A 26164-nucleotide genomic window follows, 5' to 3' on the forward strand; every position below is an offset into this window, starting at 1 on the left:
TTTTATTTTTTTATTTTTTTTTTGAGGCGGAGTCTCGCTTTGTCGCCCGGACTGGAGTGCAGTGGCCGGATCTCAGCTCACTGCAAGCTCCGCCTCCCGGGTTTACGCCATTCTCCTGCCTCAGCCTCCCAAGTAGCTGGGACTACAGGCGCCTGCCACCTCGCCCGGCTAGTTTTTTTTTTTTTTGTATTTTTTAGTAGAGACGGGGTTTCACCGTGTTAGCCAGGATGGTCTCGATCTCCTGACCTCGTGATCCGCCCGTCTCGGCCTCCCAAAGTGCTGGGATTACAGGCTTGAGCCACCGCGCCCGGCCAATTTCTTAATTTTTAATAGAGACAGGGTCTCATTCTGTTTCTCAGGCTAGTCTTGAATTCCTGGGCACAAGTTATCCTTCTGCCTTGGCCTCCTAAAGTGTTGGGATTACATGTATGAGCTTGGTCCTCAAATTCTGACAACACTATTTTGGCAGCTGTGTGACCTTTGGTAACTCACTTGGTCTTTTTAGGCCTCAGCCTCCTCCATCTGCAAAAGTTGGGATAACGATCCCTACTTCACAGAGTATTGTGAGGATTAAATGAGGTAAAGAATGCAAAACACCTGGTTAAGTGACTACCCCTTAGTAAATGCTCCAAAATATGGGTATCTACTAGTGACAAGTCAACTACATCCCTGTCCTTTTCCATGACAGAAGACTAATAAAGAGGTCTCAGCCAGGCACGGTGGCTCACGCCTGTAATCCCAGCACTTTGGGAGGCCAAGGCAGGCAGATCCTGAAGTCAGGAGATCAAGACCATCCTGGCTAACACGGTGAAACCCTGTCTATACTAAAAATACAAAAAATTAGCCGGGTGTGGTGGCAGGCGCCCACCACAGGAGTCCCAGCTACTCAGGAGGCTGAGGCAGGAGAATGGCGTGAACTGGGGAGGCGGAGCTTGCAGTGAGCCAAGATCATGCCACTGCACTCCAGCCTGGGCAACAGAGCGAGACTCCGTCCCCTCAAAAAAAAAACAAAAAGAAGAGGTCTCTTCATCCCTACAACAGTGCTTGGCACACAGTGGTCAGTAAATATTTGATAAATAGATAGACAGATAAATACAGATCCTCAGACCCTGAGTTTAGTGGCAGGGAGACTCTAATCTTGTGTAGGTAAGCCAGGATGGAAGGGAATACTTTTTCCCATCCTTATTATTACTTTTTTTTTTTTTTTTTAGATAGAGTCTCACACTGTTGCCCAGGCTGGAGTGCAGTGGCACAATCTCGGCTCACTGCAACCTCTGCCTCCCAGGTTCAAGCGATTCTCCTGCCTCAGCCTCCCAAGTAGCAAGGATTACAGGTGCCTGCCACCATGCCCAGCTACTTTTTTATTTTATTTTTAGTAGAGACGGGGTTTTGTTATGTTGGCCAGGCTGGTCTCGAATGCCTGACTTTGTGATCCACCCACCTCGGCCTCCCAAAGTGCTGGGATTATAGGCGTGAGCCACCATGCCCGGCCTATTGTAACTATTTTTTGAGACAGGGTCTTGCTCTGTCACCCAGGCTGGAGTGCAGTGGTGCGATATTGGCTCACTGCAACTTCCGCCTCCTGGGTTCAAGTGATTCTTATGTCTCAGCCTCCCGAGTAGCTGGGATTACAGGGGCGTGCCACTATGCCTGGCTAATTTTTGTATTTTTAGTAGCGATGGGATTTCACCATGTTGGCCAGGCTGGTCTTGAACTCCTGGCTTCAAGTGATCCATCTGCCTTGGACTCCCAAAATGCTGAGATTACAGGCATGAGTCACTACACCAGGTTATAGTTCCTATAACTTTCCCCCTACTTAGGACATTTGAGTTGTTTCCAATTTTTCACCATTGTAAATAACACTGAGATGAACATGCTGGTACATATATCTTTGCTCCCTTTCCTGACTGTTTTCTTGGGCTACATTCCCAGCAAAAGGAAAGGGTATCATTTTCCAGAAAATTTACACCCTACATCCATCTCTAGCATACATCTAGCAATACATCTCTAGCAGTGTATTAAAATGTCAATTTTTGTTTAAAATATCAAATACTGTAAGAATGTATTGAAGCCACCTGGGAGAAATTCTTCCCAAGTGATGTATCATCTCAGATTCTGAGGAACTGGGTGGAGTAAATAGTAAACTGAGCTGTTGGGCACTAACAGGTACAACGGCTCAGTTGTCTCTGCTCTGCAAAGACAGGAGATGGGTGTTCTTCAGACAGGAAACAGGAACTCAGTGGGTGGACCTAAAAGGGAGTGTGGGCTTTGAAACAGGAAAAAAAGAAGTCTGCTTCTGATAGTGAAAGAGATGCATTGCTGTGCTGTCCTCATCATCCTACTAGGTCAAACCTTCATTCTATATCTGTCTTTCCATTCTATTTGCAGTTGTTTTAATTTTGCTAAGTGTTGTGTTAGTTTCATGTGACTGCTTTTATTTTTTCCATTTCAGGGCATGACATCCATCTAGTTCAAGTCAGAAACCCGGCAGTTATTTGATACTTCCTGTTTCTCACTCCCTATATCCAATCTCTCAACCAAGTTCTGACAATCCTGTCTCTGAAATATTTCTACACTTGGTCATAGCCAAAAGGCCAAGAAACAATTCTAAAATATTTCTCTAATTGGTTTGCTTATCCTATCTTGACTTGCAATGTTCTAGTCCGAACCACCACTGTCTCTTGCCTAGTCTACTGCAATACCCTCCTATCTCATTTTCATGTTTCCATTTTTGCTTCTGCAAGTTCATTTCCAAATTTCTGCCCAAGTAATATTTTAAAAACTTAAATAGTTATTTCTCATGATTTGTTTCCCTAAGTCCAAATCCTTAATTTGGCCTACAAAGCTTTGCATGATTTGACCCCTGCTCACCTCTCCAACCCTACCTTTTGTCACTCTCTCCCTTCCTCCCTGTTTCAGCCACAATGGCTTTTCTGTTCTTGATTTTTCTCTCAGCTCTTTCCAGCCTTAGGGTCTTTGCACATGCCTTTCCCTACACCTGGAATGCTCTTCCTGCCACCCTTCACCTGGTTAATTCTCACTTATCTTGTATGTCTTAGTTTAAATGTCACTTTTATAGACAGGCTTTCTTATAGCAGCCTCTTCTTTTGCTTTATAAACTTCTCATAATTAAGAATATATACATTTCTTTTTTTTTTTTTTGAGACGGAGTCTTGCTCTGTCGCCTGGGCTGGAGTGCAGTGGCTGGATCTCAGCTCACTGCAAGCTCCGCCTCCCGGGTTCATGCCATTCTCCTGCCTCAGCCTCCCGAGTAGCTGGGACTACAGGCACCCGCCACCTCGCCTGGCTAGTTTTTTTTTTTTTTCTTTTTGTATTTTTAGTAGAGACGGGGTTTCACCGTGTTAGCCAGCATGGTCTCGATCTCCTGACCTCGTGATCCGCCCGTCTCGGCCTCCCAAAGTGCTGGGATTACAGGCTTGAGCCACCGCGCCCGGCCAAGAATATATACATTTGTTTCTTCCATTGGAGAGTGGGTTTCTTGAGGTCATAGGTAATGTCTTTTAGGTCACTACAGAATACATATCTAGGGCTTGACACAATGTCTGGCACAGACTAAGTGCTTTTCATTTAAATGAACCATAATGTCTATCACAGTGTTAGGAAGGAAGTAGGTTTTAAAATACAGGTACTGTATTTTAAAATTCCCTGTTGCCATTTAAATGTTAAGCTTACAAATAGGGGATTTTCAAGTTTAGTGTTGTATAACATGAAACCAACAAAAGGCAAGTCATATTTACTCCAAATTTCAGAGTATATCCAGTTTTTTCTGTCTTCTTGAGGGTTGAGGCAGATTTAGGATTGGGCAGAGTTAGTTAGGTGCTTTTCTGTGGTTGGTACTTTAAAAATGATTCTTCTTTTTCACCTGAGGACATGGGTACTCACCAGCAGGCTGTGACACAAAGCATGGAAATGTTGCTGATTTGTCTCCAGCTCATCCCAGTCCAGCTGCCAACAGCTTGTAGGTCTGAGGATGAACGGGAGTCCGTATGTCAATGACTCACAGAGCCCGCTAGATTTTAAAGCCCTAGGAAGAGATAATTACAGTGAAAGACTCCTTAGTGATATCTGGAACCTCTACCTAGATCCACTTCAATTCAGCTTAACTCTAAGATGCTACTGTGAAAGCTTTTAAATTAGTGTCTGTGAATTATCCATCTTTGTATGACCAGCATTTAGCATAGTATCTAGCACACAGAAGATCATCAAAGTTCAGGAACCTTTGCATGGGCACAGTGGTAGGAACTGGGAAGAGTTGAAGTGGACTCTGCCATCATTGCTAATTCATTGTGTGTGTGTGTGTGCCTTTTTTTTTTTTTTTGTTCAAGATAAGGGCTTGCTCTGTTACCCAGGCTGGAGTGCAGTAGTCCGATTATAACTCACTGCAGCCTTGAACTCTTGGGCTCAAGCGATCCTCCTGCCTCAGCTTCCCAGAGTGGCTGGGATTACAGGCATGAGCCACCATGCCTGGCCTGCTAATTCTCTTCTACAATTGGTTCTCCTGGAAGAAGGAATTCTAGTAGTTAGAGAAATGGGAGGGGGCAGGGGTAGATCCTATGTACCACTTACTCCTTGAAGGTTGGATCTCTGTCCTGATGCTTAAACAAAGTAGTTATTCAGTAAACATTTACTGAATGGATAAACAGCTTTCTAATGAGTCAAAAGAAAAACAATCCTCATGCAGACCTCAGCGTGTTCTACTGTAGCGCCTCTCCCACCATCTGCACATTTAGCCTCCACATGCTGAGTAGCCTGTCTTTGCTTCCTCATGCCGTAGCTGTAACTACTACTTTGGAACTGACTCTTGCCTGCCTGATACTTAAGAGATACCATCTGTCTCTGGACCTCCTAGTCACAGAACCACTAAGAATAGCATTTGCATGGATTGGGGAGGTTCCCTTGGACCATACTTGATCACTTGGAGCTCGTAATGAGAGGTCGATGACTGGGAAGCCATCTGATAGAGTGTGATGAAGTCTCCTTTGGGGTCATCCATTCTCAAGGAGCCGTCAGCTGTGCCAGGGAGTAGGGATGGGCTGAGCAGTCGCTCTTGGAGATCACATTTCAGACACACTACAATAAAAGCAGCATTGGAGGAAGGACTGTGAGTAATAAGTTACCTTAGGCTATGCCATTAAGAGACAACATCTGCTATCCATTCCATCTCTACCAGGCAAGCAAGGGATAGGAGGAGGCAGGAGAGTGGAAAGAGGAAAGTCTGACTGGTTTGGGAAGGGAAAGCAGGTCTGGAACCTATAGTATCTCTATCGCTCTACCCAAGAGTTAACTTATTTTCAAGGGTCTGACATGATTTTTACTTGTTTTACTTCTGAGCTGGCTGAGGAGTTGTCTCATAGTGAGACGTCTGGCTTGTGATCCAGTCTGAGGAACATGCATCCTCTGTGGAGGAGGTAGCTAATGCCAAAATATGCAGAGGCCCTTTGGCAATCACAGAAGGAAATCTTGCTTCTGCTGCTTCCTTGTGGCTAAGCTTTGGCAACAGTGCAGGTCAGATGAAGGAAGAGCAGGAAAGCAGAAGTCAGGCAGTCAGATGACTGCTACTGTTTCTCTGTGGGCTCATTCAGGGACATTCCGGGTGGGGGGAAAAGAATAAGTTCCTGAAATAGCTTATTTTTTAATTCCCCCAAGGAAACATGAATTTAGGACTTTCTGGGCCTTGGAGCATCACAGTGGCATCAGACAATTCTGAGGAGTGCTTAGGCTAGGTAGGAGTTACTCATCTCGGTATTATACTCTTCTGTATTAAGCTTCTGCTCCAGTAGGGAACTGCATATGCCATAGTGTATGATGATCTGTTGCACAAGCTTGAATCCTTGATATTACAAAGTTCTTCAATAAAACGTATACCTGGTTCGAATACTGATAACAAACTTGTGAATATACGAATGTTAAGTATTTCTGAGAAGGCTGGTAGTTGATGTTAGTGACTTGTGAAATGACTGTACTAACTGCAACATGAGGTAAAAAAACAACATAGAAAAAAATAGAATGGCAGAACAGATGTCAGATCCAGCTGGCCCTCCTGGGCCCCGTGAATAAGACCTAGACATTAGGTCTTATCACATTAGACATTGTTAATAAGACACTAATTCTGGGTGAGATGGCCCTCAGCCTGACATGTCCCAGAGCACAGGAAGTCAGTAGGAGGGACTTTGCCTAGGACTCCAGCTTCCTCTCATTTCCTCTGTGCCTGACTTCTCCATTTCCAGTCCTGAGGCTTTAGGACTGGATAGCTGTGTTCATCTGGCTGAGGTTTTCAATTCTGGTTGCAGTAAGGATCATCTAGGGCAGCAATCCTCAATTATTTTGCCATTAGTGACTGGTTTCATAAAAGACTGGTTTTTCCACGGGGTGGTGGGGGATGGTACTGTTCCACCTCAGATCAGCAGGCATTAGATTCTCATAAGGAGTGCACAACCTAGGTCCCTTGCATGTGTAGTTCACAATAAGGTTTGGGCTCCTATGAGCATCTAATGATGCAGCTGATCTGACAGGACACGTAGCTCAGATGGTAATGCTCATTCACCTGCTGCTCACCTCCTGCTGATCTAGTTCCTAACAGGACACAGGGGTTGGGGACCCCTGATCTAGTAAACTTGAAAAAGATACTGATGTCTGGGCCCTACCCCAGACCAATTGAATCAGGGTCTCTGGGGGTGAAGCCCAGACACTGGTATTTTTTTTTTATACTTTAAGTTCTAGGGTACATGTACAAAACGTGCAGATTTGTTACATATGTATATATGTGTCATGTTGGTTTTCTGCACCCATCAACTCATCATTTACATTAGGTATTTCTCCTAATGCTATCCCTCCCCCAACCCCCCGCCCAATGGCAGGCCCCAGTGTATGATGTTTCCCGCCCTGAGACACTGGTATTTTTTATAAGTTCCCCATGTGATTCTTATTGCAGCCTGGATTAAGAACTACCCAAACTGTGGTCAGCAGAGTGTCCCAAAGCTGGGAAAGCTATTTTAGCAGGGTTTGCATCTAGAAGCAGGTGTGCTTCTCCCACCCAGAGCCCAGATGCAGATGTGGCAGACACGATACCTAAGAACAAGAAAAGAAACTCATGTGTAGCTCACCGTGTGCTCTGTTAGAGGAAGGCCTTTCTAAGGGAGGCACCTAGAGATGGGGTGAAGGGCCCTAGGCAGTCAAAGAAGCAGGTGGCATCAGATAGAGAACCTTGTAAGGAGTCAGAGTGAACATCTGAGACACACAACCCAAAGAGTCTAGAGGAGGAAAACTCGGGGTTTTTGTTTTCTTTCAGTTTTTGTAGTGAGCCATAGTCCAGAAATCTACGTGTGGCAATACATAAAATTTTAAAAATAGTGACAGCATAATCTTTTTTTTTTTTTTTGAGACGGAGTCTCACTCTGTTGCCCAGGCTGGAGTGCAGTGGCCGGATGTCAGCTCACTGCAAGCTCCGCCTCCTGGGTTTACGCCATTCTCCTGCCTCAGCCTCCCGAGTAGCTGGGACTACAGGCGCCCGCCACCTTGCCCGGCTAGTTTTTTGTATTTTTTAGTAGAGATGGGGTTTCACCGTGTTAGCCAGGATGGTCTCGATCTCCTGACCTCGTGATCCGCCCGTCTCGGCCTCCCAAAGTGCTGGGATTACAGGCTTGAGCCACCGTGCCTGGTCCGCATAATCTTTATTGTGGTTAAAATCTCACATCCACCCTAGAAGAGGCCTAATTTCCCCAGACCTCATTCCAGCTGTGCCTGAACATCTAGATTCCAGTGAAGACCTCCCCAGCAGAAAAGCTGACTGCAGTCTGGATCCAAGTTCCACTCTGCATCCCGCAGACCTACAAATTTCTGAAAAAATGATTATAGATGGAGATAAATATTCTGGCTCTGACCCTGGTGCTGAAAGCTTTGGAAAGAGAGAGGGGAAGCCAGAGAAATTCTGATTAGCACTATCACAAATGCCATGTGATAGTGGAAGAAAGGCTGGTTACAGGAGTTCTTGGCCTCTGAGGGTCCCAGCCCTCCTAATGAAAGAAGTGAATCTCTAGCCCCTTTGTTCAGAATTGCTTAGCACGAGGCAGGTTAATATAGTAGATAAAAGCCCAGGTTCTGGAGGAAGACAAATCTGGATTTATTGACATTGTCTGGGCTGAGAGTGTCAAGTGCACAAAATATAGATTTCTGATCCTAAGGGTTAAGAGTGGGCCCTGTTGCCTGACTTCAAATCTTAGCTCTGCTACTAATTTTCTGTGCAGCCCTGGGAAAGTGTGTTTAATTTCTCTAAGTCTCAGTTTTCTCATATGTAAAATGGGGGTAATATTGTATTTAATTGATTCTAAGACACATTTTTTTTCATCTCTATCTGTGTCTTACAATTGCCATTGGCCAGGTAGGCACTCTAAGTCCTTACTTACTACTCTAATCTAAAAGAGCTCTCTCAATGCAGGTAAAATACTACTTCTAAGTGACAAGAAAGAGCTGTGTAATGTTTAATGGGCAATGTCTTCTTTCTTTTTTTTAAGAAAACTTTATCATTAGGAAAATTTTTTTAGAGACAGGGTCTCACTCTGTTGCCCAGGCTGAAGTGCAGTGGCTCCATCACGGCTCACTGAAACCTTGAACTCCTAGGTGCAAGTGATCCTCCTGGCTCAGCCTCCTGAGTAGCTGAGACTATAGGTGCATACCACCGTGTCTGGCTAATTTTTTATTTTTATTTTTTGTAGAGACAGATCTATGTTGCACAGGCTGTCATTAATTCCTGGCTTCAACGGATCCTCCCACTTTTGCCTCCCAGAATGCTGGCATTACAGGAGTGAGCCACTGCACCTAGCCTGTTTTCTTTCTTACTGGTACATAAAATAGTGGTGTATCTTACAATTGATAGCATCTTAGATTCAATGACATATGGTAACAGTACCTGCCTCATTGTGTTACGTGAAGATAAAACGGGATAATGCAAGAAATGAAGTTAATTTAGTGCTTGGCACAGAGGATGGGCTTAATAATGTTAGCTATACACTAGCTTCTGTATAAAGGTGCTAGCTGCCTTAAATAGGGAAAACAGATAAGTGAATTCCAGAGGATAGGACAGGGAGAAATTGGTACTATCAGCCTTGGACAAAAGGGGTGGAAAGGAGGTTCTGGGAAGAATATTTCACACAAAGAAAAGACAGATTAAAATCAAGTTAAGTTGGCAAAGGCATCCTGGGCACTAGGTTGAAACGGGGGAGAGAGGAAAAGACTTGATGGCCATTCTTAGACAGAAAGGGTCTTGGGAAGCCTTAATCCTGTGTAGTAACACTTCCAAAAAGCCCTTCTTTGTCCTAAAGAAACAATGGTCATAAAGAGTTCTATTATAGCTGAAGAAAAGGAACATATATAAAAACTCAAATAGACTGCCAATGGCCAAGAAACAGCTCTCAAAGGAGGCAGTAACCCTAGTGGATCGTGTCAAAGCTTAGGAGAAGGGCTTTGGTAAACATCATATTCAATCCATTCTTCAACCCTCAATGATCTCTGTAGCCATTACCAGTATTCTGTTCAATGAGAAAGATAGGTACAACTCCCAGCCCTAAAGAAGATATATTTTGGTCATTTCTCTTTGGAGCTGGTCCCTGAGGACTCAGCTTTCCCAACCTCAGTGTGGCTGATTAGACTGATAGATGGGCCCATCCATCTGCAGGCCCAGCCGCCCCAGGTCCTGCCTGAGCCAGCCTTCCGAGATGGGAGAATGGAAATGGCCTTATTCCTGCCATCTAGTGGACCTGGAATGAAGTATAATTGCCAGGCAGAACAGTATCTATTATCCAGGATCTTTCTGGCATGCCCAGAACACTGGATTGATTTCTTGGTTGCAGTAATTGCCTGAACTGCTTTGTGAACATGGTCTTGAGCACTGGTTGTCCTCCCTGGGGCGTATCTCTGTAGGTTCTTTAGTTTTCCCCCATTAGCAAATGCCTCCCCAGTGAGATCTTTATTTAACCTTGGTTCTCTTCCTCTTGCCACAGGCCACATTGATATTGCTGAGGTAGCAGCATGCTCCAAATTATAATGTCAATTATATTTACCACGTTAAACATAAGAATATTGAGAAATGTGATCCACTGTGTTCTTACGTAGTCTAGCCAATTCTCTGTCATTGAGGTGTCTCAGACTTTGCCCCTAAACTAACTGGCCTTTGCTGGTTGGGCTTAATTAAGTTCAGCTTTCTAACTGTGATTGCTTCTTAGAACTTCTCTTCTTATTCCTCATGCTTATACTGGACAGCCTCATCCAATCCTTTTCCAGTCCCTAAACCTCAACAATGCTTTATTCCACTGACTCACCAATCTAGAGTCCTGATCCCAGATAAGAATAATCATAGCCTAAATATCTTTTGGGGGTTATGTACTTGGATTATCTCTGGGTCTGGAAATGTTGCTGAAACACTGTGAAGAAAGAAGAAGATGGATTTGTTCTTGGTCTGTTTCACTGTTATGTAGCCAGGCTTTGAAGAAAATCTCCATGCTGACAATATCATTGTCTATAGTCTGAAGGTCAATGTCAGTTCCCAGAATAGAACTCTCTGCAAAAGAAAGGGAAATAAAGTGTTCACTTAGATTGTAAATTTTGAGTAATATAAAATTTTAAATACATCCATCTTTTCTTTTTTGAGACAGGGTCTCATTATGTCACCCAGGCTAGAGGACAGTGGCTGTTCACACGCGCAGTCATTGCTCACTGCAGCCTCCAAATGCCTGAACTCTAGCAATCCTCCTGCCTCAGCCTCCTGAGTAGCTGGGACTACAAGCACTCACCACCAGGACTGACTAATTTTTTTAAAAACTATTTTTTAGAGATGAGGTCTCACTATGTTGCTCAGGCTGGTCTCTAACTCTTGGCCTCAAAGCAATCTTCTTGTCTCAGCCTCCCAAGTAGCTGGGATTAGCTGGGATTATAGACACTTGTCACTGGCCCAGCTTTTCCATATCCATTTTTTGATCCATTGACTGTACCTCTAGACATCTAGCCTAGAGACATTCTTGTGTAGTACACAAAGAGACATACGCAAAGATGTTTGGTATAGCATTGCTGTAATAACAACCAAAACCCCAAACAGGAAGCAACTCAAATCCCCTCAATAGGGAAATATTTAAATTATACACACTGAAACTATGTAGTATTATGCATTTGCTAACAAAGCTAAATGTACTGACATGAAAAACTAGGAGATAGTAAGTAAATAAAGGAAGTTGTAGAACAGATATAACACGATCCCATTTATGTAAAAATAAAACTATCTACATATAAATATATATACACATAAATGCATTTTACAAAGCTCTGGAAGGCTATCATCAAACTGTTAACAGTGGACAGGAAGTAGAAATAGGGCAGGGTTCTGAGATACTTTCCTTTTTTACTATTCATACTTCTGTACTGTTTTAATTTTATTGGCATCGTGCATTTCTTGTGTTAAAAAAAAATTCTAGGTCAGTCATGGCGGCTCACACCTGTAATCCCAGCACTTTGGGAGGCCGAGGCAGCAGATCACTTGAACTCAGGAGTTCGAGACCAGCCTGGCCAACATGCTGAAATCCCATCTCCACTAAAAATACAAAAATTAGCCAGGTGTGGTGGCGGGCGCCTGTAATCCCAGCTATGTGGAAGGCTGAGGCACGAGAATTGCTTGAACCTGGGAGGCAAAGGCTACAGTGAACCAAGATCGGGCCACTGCATTCCAGCCTGGGTGACTCTATCTCAAAAGAAAAAATAATAATAATAAATAAAATAAATAAAAAATAAAACAAGGGAGAAAGAAATTCACTGTGAAAGCAAACAAACAACCCCAAAATATTCTAGAATATAAAAACAACCAAAAATTATACAGCAATGCAAATTAAATATTTAGTTTAACAAAGGGGACTTCAGCTTCATGTTGTTGTTTTACAGTGAAAATGTGTTCTGTTACTACTTGTTATAAAAAATGAATTTAAAAAAACTAAAAGAAAAAAAGATGAATTTTTGGGCATCCCCTTATAGTAGAGAACCAAGCCTGGAGCATCAGTCATTGGCATACTGTATCTCACCCGTGTGGTTAATAGCAAAGAGGATGGGGAGGGTCTAGTGGAGTGTGATTTAATTCCAAATCTGAATGAATGGAGCTGGGTAGGAGGAGTAATGAGGCTTTGCTGGTGTACTTCCAGCTTCAGGCAACACTAGCTAAGGAACTAGGGTCTGGGTCTGCAGGTAAAGGTCATCAGTGAAAGCCAAATATGAGGTGGTAAATCCCTCCTTGCTTCGTCAGGAGGGATCTCTGAAATACTTTTACAAAGGGCCTAAGAAAAGCCAGTTGCTCCAATGAATTAGCTTCTGTGTATGACTCACAGACCCCAGGGAGAAGGCTGGATTATTTCTAGAACGACATTCCTGAGGACAAGTTTGCAGAGGTGGCAGACTTTCCACAGGGAACAAAGGGGCTTCAGTCCAACATACTTGTTCCAACACAGGGGAACTGTGGTGAAAAATGACTTCATGTCATATTTAACAACTTATCCTGCAGCTGAAAAGGGGCACGAAATGCATTTCTCTATGACCAGAATGATGAAAACTCTGCCATCTTCCATGAATAATTACGAAGATTCATTAGTTAACTAGTCAGTTATTTCATTTATTCCATCAGCTATAACTGACACTCTGTGCCCTTAAGGAGTTTATAAAGCAACATGAATCTTGACCATTTTTCCCCAAATTCTCATCTGCCTCATTATGTTTTAGGGTACTACCGTGATATATATAAAGTCATTGTCAAAAAAACACTCCTTGTAAGTAAAGAGAAATGTCTTTTAAAAAAATAATGTGAATTTTATTTTGTCACAGGCAAAACAAGAAGTAATTTAATTTTTCTAAGCCTGAAGCCTGTGCTTTGCTTTGAGTAACAAGTATGAAAATGACTGAGCAGCTTCTCCTCAGTGAGGCAAAACAGTTCTTAAAGCATAAAGTGGCAGCTACTAAAGCAATGCAATTGACGCCAGGCATGGTGGCTCACGCCTGTAGTCCCAGCTACTTAGAGGTCTGAGGCAGGAGGATAGCTTGAGCCCAAAAGTTCAAGACCCACCTGGGCAACATAGTGAGACACTGTCTCAGTTGCAAAACAAAAACAAAAACAAAACAAAAACAAAACCAAAAACAAAACCACAATTGAGCAAAGGAGCTAAGAAAGTAGAGAAGATAAAATTGCTTAGAGTTGAAATGACAGAATTTTGGGGAAAAGAAGTGTTTCTTTTCTTCCCCCCAGGGAAAGGGTTGATGATTAGACACTCCTACCACAGACAATGTGAGGGAACAATGCAGAGCCATCTCCCATCAAGAATCTGGAAGTAAGGAAAATAAAGGTTTCCTCAGAGAGTTAAACTATAAAATCAACCAGAATGGTGAGGCCAATGAAAAAGTTACCCTAAGAAGGGAGAATGGCTTATTGTCCAGGGCAAGATTTGACTGTAGCCGTATTGATTTATTGATGTTATGGGCGTGTGTGTGTGTGTGTGTGTGTATTTTTTTTTTTTTTGAGATAGGGTCTCACTCTGTCACCCATGTTGGAGTGTAGTGGTGTGATCTCAGCTCTCTGCAACCTCCACCTCTTGGGCTCAAGTGATTCTCCTGCCTCAGCATCCCAAGTAGCTGGGAATACAGGTGCGAGCCACCACATCAGGCTAATTTTTGTATTTTTTGTAGAGATGGGGTTTTACCGTGTCGCTCAGGGTGGTCTCAAACTCCTGAGCTCAAGAAATCCATCTGCCTCAACCTCCCAAAATGCTAGGATTGCAGGTGTGAGCCACCCTGCCCAGCCTATATTGGCATATCTAAAGAATGAATGCATCTATTGGAAGAGGAGAGGGTTGGCCAAAAATGCAGAGAACGGGAACAACAGGGATGCATGCTGGGAGTACCCACCTGAGTGCAGCTCACAGAAGGCCTGCAGACTCAGTGATGTGTCCCAGTGGCAGAGATGTGTTTTTCAAGTCTCTGCTCTTTTTTGTGATTATGGTTATGCTTCTCCCTCTAAAACATTCTGGCTTATCCTTTAGTCTTGAGCTTAGGAAGGTGTGTGTCTTTAAAAGAGTGCTGGCAAAATTAACTTTCTGATCCTGCAGAGCTAAACAACCAGGCTTGAAGCACAGCCTCTCTACGAAGGAAAATGTCATGTGGTTAGGTCCTCCTGGCAGCCAGCCAGGCAGCAGTCTTCCCTGATGTCACCCATTAATGTTCTGACATTCCTTTCTAAGTCCTTAACCTACATGTTCTTGGAAGAGCCATGGAGCAGAACTGCTTTCTTGAAAAAGTTCTCATATAATCTCCATAGAGGTGCTGTGTCTCAGGTTTGAGTTTTCAGTTCTGCAGTTTCAGAAGGGATTGAACACTCTCTTGGGGACAGACTTACATATCCAAACTGGAGACTTAATGTGTAAACCAGAACATTTTAGAGGCTAAACTTCTTTTCCATTTTCTTTGTCACTGGTCTAGGCATTCATTTCCTTGTGCTTGGATTATGGCAGTAGCTTCTTAACTGTCCTAGCAAACTCCATTTCTTTCCTTCCATTACTTATTATTACTACTACCAGTCACTTTTTCTGAAACATGGTTTCATCAGATCCCTCCTTTGCTCAAGAGCACATACTGCCTTCTTGTTGTCACTCACTCATCCTGTATCACTTGGTACTACTCATGATTCTACAAGTACCTTACTCTTTCCTTCCTCTGTGATGGCTCAGACTATTTCCTCCTCATCACTACCTGTTGAGATATTGGCATCCTTGAAGACCAAGTTCAAATGTCACCTCCTTCATGAAGTCTGCCATTATTGTATTCCCTCCATTATTATAGCCCCACAGCTTTTGGTTTACATTTGTAATATAGCTCATATTACATTTTACCTTGGTACTATTGTTATTTGGGAATACGTTTGATCTCTCCCATCTAAATGTGAATTAAAAGGTAGAAATTGTTTCTTTTCACTTTTATCCTCCCTATCAGTGCCTTGCATAGAGCTGAAGTTTAGCAAATGCCTGAGTTGAACAGTGGCTCCCTCCTCCTCAGCTCTCATTACTTTTTCCTGTAACTCTTGAGCTTCGTCTAAGTTAGTTTCCTTGCCACATGACTTCCTTCCTTCCTTAGTGCTTTCATTACTGTCAGCCCATGGCCTGCACCTCTTCCAGAACTCAACTCTTTGTCCAAGAAGTTATGCTTAACTATATCCTCCCTTATCTAGCTTTAATTGCCATCCCTGGGTATCTGTGGGCTTCATTTGGGCAATATTAATCACACTGCTGATTTTTTTTTTTTAAAGGATTTTCTTCTCTTTTCCTGAGTTTATGAAAGGCTTGATAGAAAGATCAGGGTTTGACGTGAGGCTTAAAAGTTGTTAGCAGCCAGGCACAGTGCCTCATGCCTGTAATCCCAGCACTTTGGGAGGCCAAGGCAGCCAGATCACCTGAGGTTGGGAGTTCAAGACCAGCCTGATCAACATGGAGAAACTCCATCTCTACAAAAAATACAAAAAATTAGCCGGGTGTGGTGGTGCATGCCTGTAATCCCAGCTACTTGGGAGGCTGAGGCAGAATCGCTTGAACCTGGGAGGTGGAGGTTGTGGTAAGCTGAGATCGCGCCATTGCACTCTAACCTGGGCAACAAGAGTGAAACTCTGTCTCAAAAAAAAAAGGTGCTAGCTATGTGATTTTGGGTGAAGTGGAATAGTACAACCTATTTCTTAATAAAGCACTAAAAAACAAGATGATTATCTATAAATGGCATCCAGTAGGTCCAACAAATATAATTTTCTTCCTTTTCTCTCATCCACAAAATGATGAACTCTTATATGATAATAATATGTTTTCCTTTTTTTTTTTCTTTTTTGAGACGGAGTCTCGCTCTGTCCCCCAGGCTGGAGAGCAGTGGTGCAATCTTGGCTCACTGCAAGCTCCGCCTCCCAGGTTCACACCATTCTCCTGCCTCAGCCTTGGGAGTAGCTGGGATTACAGGTGCCCGCCACCACACCTGGCTAATTTTTTTGTATTTTTAGTAGAGACAGAGTTTCACCGTGTTAGCCAGGATGGTCTCGATCTCCTGACCTCGTGATCCACCCATCTTGGCCTCCCAAAGTGCTGGGATTACAGGCGTGAGCCACTGCACCCGGCCATATGTTTTCCTTTTTCAATGCTTTTTTCCCCCTTGGTCACTGCTTTCTACTCCTAACTACCATACATAGAACACCAACAACTAGTACGTATTGTGTTCCTCACAAATACAACTAACTGTGCTAAATCTGGGGATCGGGGAGGACACTTCTCAGATGTTGAAAAATAGCTCCCTCACTGGCAGGGGAGCAGGGCATCCGTGCACTAGATGAACAGGTCACACCAATGTCATGAAATGGAAAGGTTACAGGAGTGAAACGGTGGCCCTTCGTGTTAGGATAGTTAAAGCAGTGAGGAAGGCCTGGTTCACTGCAGCCCAAGCTGTAGCCAGCATTCACATTGTTTTTGGACTTATCCTGCCCTCCTGTGGCCACAATGGGAAAAAACTAAGAAAGCCAAATGATTGAAGATTAGGTAATACCTGAAGTAGACCCTCTCAGAAGACAGCTTAAAATAGGCTTATAAAATTAAAGTGTGTTTAAAATAGGAGACTTTAACACACATACATGCATATACAATGTCTGTATTTCTCTCTTCACATAAAATGTCAAAAGTAGAGGCCCAGGAAAAGGTGCTTTTGCCCAGTCCTCCACATCTTCCCCTGTGCCACAGCGCCCTGACCTCTAGGCCTGACCTGTTCCTTTCCGAATGACATTCATGAGGCCTGTACTTGGATGTCATGGATGGGCTTCAGACATTCTGAGAACTCCTTGAAATTATATATAATTCATCTGTACATGCATAGATGTATTTTGGTGGGGTGGGGGAAGGGGGAAAGCCCCTAGCTTTTGTCAGATTCTCAAAATAGCTCTATGACCCCCAAAAGGTCAAGAACCACTACAGAGACTATAGAGTCACAGTATCTTAGCCTGCCTGGGTCGATTTACAATTAGCTGTCTACTCTCTGAATACAGGATAGTTATAGGATGTTAACAACCAGGGTAAATAATCACAGCAGATAAAGCTTAGTCAGGAACAACAGTGCAGCATCATCCAACCATTGTCTTTAAATCAACACAACATGAGAATAATCTAGCAGCTCACAACGGTGAGGCAGTTGAGCTTGTCTTTCTAAGCTCATTTACCCTATTTGTGGAAGTGATGCTTGGACCCTAGGAAAAAGGAGAAGCCCCTTGAAAAGAGGTGGCAGGGGTGGTGGTAGTGGTTATCAACATGCGAACTCAGTGCAGAGAGGTGAGTGCAGGAATGGACCTAGCGATGACTACCTTCCTGGAGCCCCAGTATGTAAGAGGATCAAAACATCACCATAACTGTAATGAGATAGAGAAAATTTATATCCCAGAACTCTTTGCAGAGAGAGAACTGTTGTCATTCATTCATTCATTCGCCTAGTCATTCATTTATTTAGTTTGTCATTCAAGCACTTATTAGTTTACTGTCTTTTATGAGCCAGGCACTTATTGATGTCATCAAGAAAAGAGACAAATTGCCTACTTTCGTGACTTACATTCTAGTGAGAGAATAGATAATAAGCAAATAAAATAGAATACAATTTCAGACAATGATAGATACTATGAATAAAAATAAAGGGGTGTGTGTGTGTGTGTGTGTGTGTGTATGTGTGTGTGCGTGCATGCTTGCATGCATGTGAATTTTTAGCTTGGCTGGCCAGGGAAGTATTCTCTAAGAAGGTGACAGTTGGGCAGAAACTTGAATGAAGTGAAGTGAGTCATAAAAACATTTGTGCAAAGATTGTTTCTTACAGAGAGATGAGCCAGTTCAAAGGTCTTGAGATGGAAATGAGTTTTTTCTTTTGGGGGATTAGCCAGAAGACTAAAGCAGAATAAAGAAGGAAGTGAGGATGAGCTAATAAGCTGCTGGGGTGAAGGACAGGACCCCCAAAGTGGCACACTCATGTATCAACAGGGTTCACTACACTTGCTTTGAAGAAGGGTGGGTTCCATTATTTGGTATTGCTCAGGAAGTGTGCAAGAATGGGGCAAAGTAAAGCAAGTTCCTTTTTCTTTCTCTTTTTCTTTGCAGCTCTTAGCTTCTAAACAATTGCTGAATTAGCATTTTAAAAATATTTGTTTGAAGGTGTGCCCAAGCTATCAGCTTGTGTGAGGTGCCCCATGTCCCAGCCCAGCCTTACCGCTTATGCTTTCCTGTTGTGTGGTGCTGGCAGGCAGTGGGGAAAGAGGGAAGAGGAATCTGGGAGTTCCATGAGCAGAGCTCAAGCAGAGATCCTTCAGCTTGTAGTGGACATGCCTCTATCCCAGCTCTGGTCAGCTACCCAGGGAATTCTGTTGTTAGCAGTTGTCCATTCACCTGCCCTCATCAAGCTAATATAGTCTAAGGCAGGCTGAAAAAAATAATTGACTGTTAACTAAAGAACAAATGGTTCACAATGGATGATTTATATTAGGGATGTCCAATCTTTTGGCTTCCCTGGGCCACACTGGAAGAAGAAGATTTGTCTTGGGCCACACATAAAATGCACTAACACTGAAGATAGCTGAGGAGCTAAAAAAACAAATCTTGTAATGTTTTAAGAAAGTTTACGAATTTGTGTTGGGTTGCATTCAAACCCATCCTGGGCTGCATACGGCCTGCGGGGAGCAGGTTGGACAAACTTGATTTACATCATTTCTGACTAGGGAATAGTGGGTTCTGTTTGGGCTGCTATCACAAAATATCATAAACCCGTTTTTTTTTTTTTTTTTTTTTTAACCAAAGCCACTATTTCTCACTGTTTTGGAGGCTGGGAAGTCCAAGATCAAGGTGCTGGCAGATTCAATGTCTGGGGAGGACCTGTTTTTGGTTGATAAACGGCCCCTTCTCACTGTGTCCTCATATGGTGGAGGCGGCAAACAAGCTCCTTAGGGAACATTTTATAAAAGCACTAATCCTATTCAGGAGGATTCTGCCCTCCCTCATGACCTAATCCAGCATTCAAAGGCCCCACCTCCTAATACTATCTCATTGGTGATTAAAGGTTTCAAAGATTAATTGTAGGGGGGGTGGGATACAACATTCAGACCATAGCAGACTCCCTTAGCTCTAAGATAGGTCTCAAATACTATAGTTTCAAATGTAGTATTTCAGCCTTTAGTAAACAGATGAATTGGGTAAGAAAAAGTTTAGAGAGTGTTTTGGCTGGAAGAGTAGCCTTTTTAGAATCTCTTTTTCTTAGGCTTGTGTGTTTCTAAGAGGGCAGAAGTGGGGACTGCCCTGTGAGAGAAGCTGCACTGCACCCCTCACCTCTGGAGCCACGTAAGTGTTCCTGGATTGCCAATCCCACTTTGAATTGAGTGACTTGCTCTGCCCTGGACAGCCCAGAGAGAAGATATTGCAGGTACGGGAGAGAAGGGCCCTGGTTAAGGCAGGGTATACCTGCCTCTGGCACCAGTTGTAGCACCTTATCTACCTCTGTACCCACTGCACTAGCACAGTGTTTAGCATACAACAGGGGCTCAGTAAATGTTATCTTGAACAGAAGAAACTAGCCAGCCTGGTGCTTACTTTCTCTGTGACCTTAGGCCAGTCACTTCATCTCTTTAAGCTCAATTTCTCCATCTGTAAAATGGGAATGATAGTAATACCTAGGCTAAGGGTTTACTTGAATATGAAATAATGACACTTGACTCCTGAAAGCAATTTGTGGACTTTAAAGCACCATGCAACTATAAGGGATGATTAGAGTATAAAGCTGCCTCCCAGCTGTCTATGTAGTAGATATGAACATTTTATTCACTAAAAGCCAGTGCCATTTCTTTTGCTGAAAATTTTCTCTTCAACAAATATCTAAGTTGCAGGAAAATATATTTTATCTATGGGTCTCAATGGCTCTATTTTCATTTTATTGGAAAAATGCAGCTTATATGCAAAAGAGATGGATCACTATTGATTGAAATATTCCAAAGTCTAAAGTATTTTTTGACATGAGAAACACTAGACTTAGAAGGTATTTTAAAAGTCTTCTTTTTCTACAGAGACTAATACATATATTCTATAAACCAAAAAGCATTTAATGTAAATTGCAATGCAAAATTGAAAAGCTGGGAAGAAATGTTGTCATAGGCACTGTGGTGGGGGAGGGAGCAGGGGAAGGGGTTATTTAGAAGTTTGAATCAAGAAGAAAGCAGAGCTAGGAAGGCATTACATCTTTTGACATGACCCAAGAATCACACCAAGCAGTTGTGACTCCTTAATACCTAAGGGAACTGAAAGAAAGAGCTGCCTTGAGGTGAAAATAAAAGTAAGTGGAGCCATGAAAGAAAGGACTTACGTGGGGGAGCTAAGTAGAGTAAGGAAAAGCTAAAGAAGACACTCAAATCAAAGAAAGTCATAAGACATACTCTTTCATTTTTTTTGAGACGGAGTCTCACTCTGTCCTCTAGGCTGGAGTGCAGTGGTGCAACCTCGGCTCACTGCAACCTACATCTCACAGGTTCAAGTGCTTTTCCTGCCTCAGCCTCCTGAGTAGCTGGGATTACAGGTGCCTGCCACCACGCCTGCCTAATTTGTGTGTGTGTGTGTGTGTGTGTGTGTTTATTTTTATTTTTTTTTAGTAGAGATGGGGTTTCACCATGTTGGCCAGGCTGGTCTTGAACTCCTGACCTAAGTGATCCGCCCACCTCAGCCTCCCAAAGTGCTGGGATCACAGGCATGAGTCACCGCACCCGGCCCTAAGACATAATCTTAAAAAAATTGTAGATAGACTGTATAACAGCTGTGCAAGAGACTCTGTGTGTATATATATGCATTTTTGTAGATCGGCGGGTGTATCTTCAGGGTATTACATTCCTAGCAGTGGGGCTGGTGACTTCTAGGGATAGAAGTAAAACACATATGTAATTCTGTGTTTAAAAATAAACACATGCCACTTCTATTGGTGTTATACTTTTTAACTTTTGCCAATCTAAATAATGGGTAGGAAATACTATTTTGGTATAGTATTAATTATCATTTCTCTAATTATGGGTGAGGTTGAACACATTTTCATGTTTAAGGACCATTTAAAAATCTGTTTCTGAATTATGTGTTAATGACTTTGGTCCATTTTTCTCTAGTGTTTTTGGTCTTTTATTCCTCAGTTTTAAAGTGTTCTTTATATATTAGTGATATTAGCCTTTTTTTTTTTCCATGGCATAAATTGCAAATACTTTCTCCTGGTTTTTCAGTTGTCTTTTGACATTGTTTATGGTACTTTCTGCCATGCCAAAGATTTTTATTTTCATATAGTTAAATAAATAAATCTTTTCTTTATTGTACTTGGATTCTGAATCACAGTTAGATGACCTTTATCTATGCTGAGATTATAAAGAAATTCACCAATGTTTTCTTTTAATACTTTTAATGTTATTATTTACATTTGGATTCCTGGTCCATTTGGAATCTTTTCCAGATGGCTAACCAGTTGTCCCTGCATTACTTTTTGAGCAAGTTCATCTCTGCCTTAGTGATTTGAGATGTTTCCTTTATCCTATGCTAAATTAATATCTATATTTGTGCCTCTTTCTGGACCTTGAATATGTATATAGTTGTGGCCCAATCAATTCTTGCACTGTACCAACTAATGCTCTAGTGCTGGGTATATGATGGGGCTGGTTTCAGACAAGAGAAGTGGCCAGATTGTCCCCAGATTGGGTAATGGCAACATAAGTCATTTGCCAAGTAAAGCAGTGGTGTCAAGCATGTTAGGGGATCGGGAATGAGGAGAGAAGAGGTGAGATTTAATCAGAACTTCTTTTAAGCAAACATCTCCTAAAGAGAGAGAGTGAGAGATATGATAGAGAACTTGAGCTTATTGAGCTGAAGAGAAGGCAGAAAAGGAGGTAAAAAGAAAGAGCCAAAATGAAGAAGAGTAAATAAGGGAATTCCAGTCTGGTTAGGTTCCAGTACCCAACAAACTGATTTTCTTGTAAAAAACAGCTATAAACTCTGAACAGTATTTATTTTATTTTATTTATTTATTTTTTTTGAGCCAGAGACTCATTTTGTCACTCCGGCTGGAGTACAGTGGTGCAATCTTGACTCACTGCAACTTCCACCTTCCAGACTCAAGTGATTTTCATGCTTCAGCCTCCTGAATAGCTGGGACTACAGGTGTGCACCACTGCATCTGGCTAAGCTTTGTATTTTTAGTAGAGACAGGATTTCACAATGTTTGCCAGGCTGGTCCTGAACTCCTGGCCTCAAGTGATCTGCCTGCCTCAGCCTCCCAAAGAGCTGGGATTACAGGTGTGAGCCCCTGCGCTTGGCCTGAACAATATTTAAAAATCAACTACCTGAAGGCTCTGCAGAGTGAACAAAAGTAGACAGACTTTGGAGAGGAGTTGAAACTTGGAGTAACCAAGTAAACCAGCAAGGAATGAGTTCCCCATTTTTTGCACTTTCTAAGAGTGACTGCAGTCACAATAGTGTGGAGGCAGCTAAAAATTGGAAAGGAAAGCCTTTGTCTTTCACTAGCATTGCCAGGGTAAGGAGTCTGGGGCAACCAGGACCTCCAGAGAGTGAGGAAGAAATCCATGAAATGAGAGAGCCAGAGCCGGAGTGCCCTAAATTATGTGTTTAAACTTGGCCTAGGTAAATAGCTGATTGGACCTTGCACTGTACACATATGGGGTGAACTGAAAGCAGCTTATAGTTTAGGCTTAAAGATTGAGACTAAGATCTGAAGTCCCTGCTCACTGCAGGCACAACAGGTTGTAGTTTGAGTTTAACTGAGTTGATTGTCTGAAAAATAAACACTTTTCAGAGCAATATAATAGAATCCAGAGTCTTTATAACGCAATGTTCACAAAATACAACCCAAATGTTTTGGCATACTGAGACAGAAAACTATGACTCAGTCTCAAAGGAAAATATAAGTCAACAGATGCAAACCCCAAGATGACAGAGATGTTGGATTTATCAGGCAAGTATTTTAAAATAGCATAATTAGAATTTGCTCAAGGAAGAATGGAAAATATGTTAATAATAAATGAAAAGATAGGACAATACTAACCAACCAAGCAAAAAGTCACAGTCTTGGGCTGTGCAGAACAATTTAAAAAGATTTAACATTTGGGTAATTGAAGTCCTAGAAAGAGAGAGAGAAAGAATGAGGCAGACAAAAAACAAAAAAAAAAAAGGCAGAAAATTTCCTAAGTTGGGTTAAAGATATAAATTTACAGGCTGGGCACAGTGACTCATGCCTGTAATCCTGGCATTTTCAGAGGCCAAGGCGGGAGGATTGCCTGAGCCCGGGAGTTTGAGATCAGCCTGGGCAACATGGTGAAACGTCATCTCTACCAAAAAAATTACAAAAATTAGCTGGGTGTGGTAGCACGAGCCTGTGGTCCCAGCTACTTGGGGGACTGAAGTGGGAGGATCACCTGAGCCCAGGAGGTAGAGGCTGCAGTGAACTGTGATCACACTACTGCACTCCAGCCTGAGTGACACAGTGAGACCCTATCTCAAAATAAAAAAGATAATCAATTTTCAGATTCACGAGGCTCAGGGAACCCCAAATAGGTTGAATTAGAAGAAATTCACACCTAAACACATCATTGTCAAGCTGCTGAATAATAAACATAAGAGAAATTTCTTGAAATTGCTAGAAAAAATTATCTTTTACATACAGAGAAAAATGAGTTAGGGACTGCAACTTTTGATCAGAAACCATGAAAGGCCAGAAGACAGTGGAACAACATCAAGCAGTCCTCCCACCTCAGCCTTCCAAGTAGCTGGAACTACAGGTGTGCACCACCACACCTGGCTAATTTTTTGATTTTTTGTAGATGAAGTCTCACTATGTTGCCCAGGCTGGTCTTCCACTCCTGAGCTCAAGCAATCCTCCCTGGTTGGCCTCCCAAAGTGCTGGGATTACAGGTATGAGCCACCATGCCTGGCCCTCTTAAGTTCTTTAAAATATGTTCTTTAAGTTCTTTAAAACATGTTTGCTTAAAGGTAAAAACTTTTTTTTTTTTTTTTTGAGACAGGGTCTTACTCTGTCACTCAGGCTGGAGTGCAGTGGCGTGATCATGGCTCACTGCAACCTTGACCTTCCAGGCTCAGGTGATCCTCCCGTCTCAGCCTCCCGAGTAGCTGTGATTACAGGTGCACACTACCATGCCAGGTTAATTTTTGTATTTTTTGTAGCGATGGGGTTTCACCATGTTGCCCAGGCTGGTCTTGAACTCCTGAGCTCAAGAGATCTGCCTGTCTTGGCCTCTCAAGGTGCTGGGATTATAGGCTAAAGCAAAGATTTCAACACTTTCTTGTGGAGTTTATGTAGATGTAATACACGTGACAATTTAACATGAAAGATAGTGTATGTGAATGGGAGCAGTAAATGGACTTAACAGCAAGTTTTCTATATTTTACATGAAATGGTACTATATATATTAATTCTGAGTAGGCTGTAAAATAGTTTTTAAAATACATTTTAATTCCCACAAGGTCTTTATATTTTATGTGACTATTGTAATCCTGAGGTTTCTATATTTTATATTAAATGGTATTATATTGACTCTAAGTAGACTGTAAAAAGTTAGGTATATATAATGTAATCCATAGGGAAACCACAAAAATTGCAAAGATGAATGGCTAAATGACAATAGACAAATTAACATGAAATTGAAAAATATTTAAATAATCTAAAAGAAAGCAGGAAAGCAGGGAAGAAAAATGAAAAACAGGACAAACAGAAAATGAAATGGTAGACCTGAGTCCAACTGTAAGAATATGTATGGTAAATGTTAATGGACTCTACATTCTAAATAAAAGCCAGAGATGATGAGAATAGACATAAAGCAAGACCCAGCTATATGCTGTCTACAAGAGAGAGACTTTAAGTATAAAGACATAAATGAGTTGAAAGTAAATGGATGGGAAAAGATAAACCATAAAAACAGTAAGACGGCAGGGTGCGGTGGCTCACGCCTGTAATCCCAGCACTTTGGGAGGCCAAGGCAGGCGGATCATGAGGTCAAGAGATCGAGACCATCCTGGCTAACATGGTGAAACCCTGTCTCTACTAATAATACAAAAAATTAGCTGGGCGTGGTGGTGGGCGCCTGTAGTCCCAGATACTCAGACGGCTGAGGCAGGAGAATGGTATGAACCTGGGAGGTGGAGCTTGCAGTGAGCCGAGATCACATCACTGCACTCCAGCCTGGGCAACAGAGTGAGACTCTGTCTCAAAACAACAACAACAACAAAACAGTAAGACCCAAGATAAATAAAAACATATATCCACACAAAGATTTGTGTACAAACATTCATAGCAGCTTTCTTCACAACAGTCAAAAACTGGAAGCAATAGAAATATCCATTAATATGTAAATGTTTAAACAAAATATGACACATTCATGCAATATACCACTCCTCAGCAATAAAAAGAAAACTCACTACTGATATTAACATGGACGAATCACAAAATCTGAATTAAAAAATATAAATACTAAAGGTGTGTGTACTTCAGGATTCCACTTACACAAAATAGAGACTAATCTATAGACAAAAAGCAGATAAGTGGTCTTACCTGGGGCTGGAGGGATGGATGGAATGTAAAGCGGCAAGAAAAATCTTTTTTGAGGATGAGGGAAATGTTCTGTATCTTGATTGTGATGATGATTTGTGGGCATATACATTGGTCAAAATTCACTGAATTGTATACTTTGAATGGATGCACCTTCGGTATATAAATTAATCCCCAATAAAGGAAGGAAAGGAAACATTTTTTAAACTCCAATTTTTAAATAATTTTATATTTTCTACTGAACTCAAAAAATTATTTAACTCAAGTTTTAAAGAGAACAATTTGCTATTTTTCTGAGACCATGACTTCTGTTAATGAAATAAACAAATATCTCTCTGTATTAAATATCTTTAGGTAATAAATACAACAGTGGTTCTAATTTAGTCTAACACCAGAGGGAAATGACTTTAATGCAGTTATCAAAGGCAGACACAATGAAGATACCGAAAGGGAGAAAATCAATATCTGTTCTGACAATTGCACTGAAGCATAGAAG

At 42.1% G+C, this 26164-nt stretch overlaps 1 protein-coding gene across 1 annotated transcript in view; it reads right to left on the reverse strand.

The window, feature by feature from the left end:
• M1AP (meiosis 1 associated protein) overlaps positions 1-26164 on the reverse strand; it is a 90055-nt gene that overhangs the window by 14542 nt on the left and 49349 nt on the right. The window contains exons 4-6 of the mRNA XM_033175235.1: positions 10400-10573; positions 4929-5091; positions 3904-4045 (exon numbers count right to left, since the gene is read on the reverse strand). Of these exons, the coding sequence (XP_033031126.1) occupies positions 3904-4045; positions 4929-5091; positions 10400-10573 (479 nt within the window). The remainder of the gene's footprint in view (positions 1-3903; positions 4046-4928; positions 5092-10399; positions 10574-26164) is intronic.

Source organism: Trachypithecus francoisi, unplaced genomic scaffold (genome assembly GCF_009764315.1).
Source record: "Trachypithecus francoisi isolate TF-2019V2 unplaced genomic scaffold, Tfra_2.0 Lachesis_group17, whole genome shotgun sequence".
NCBI classification, from domain to species: Eukaryota; Metazoa; Chordata; class Mammalia; order Primates; family Cercopithecidae; genus Trachypithecus; species Trachypithecus francoisi.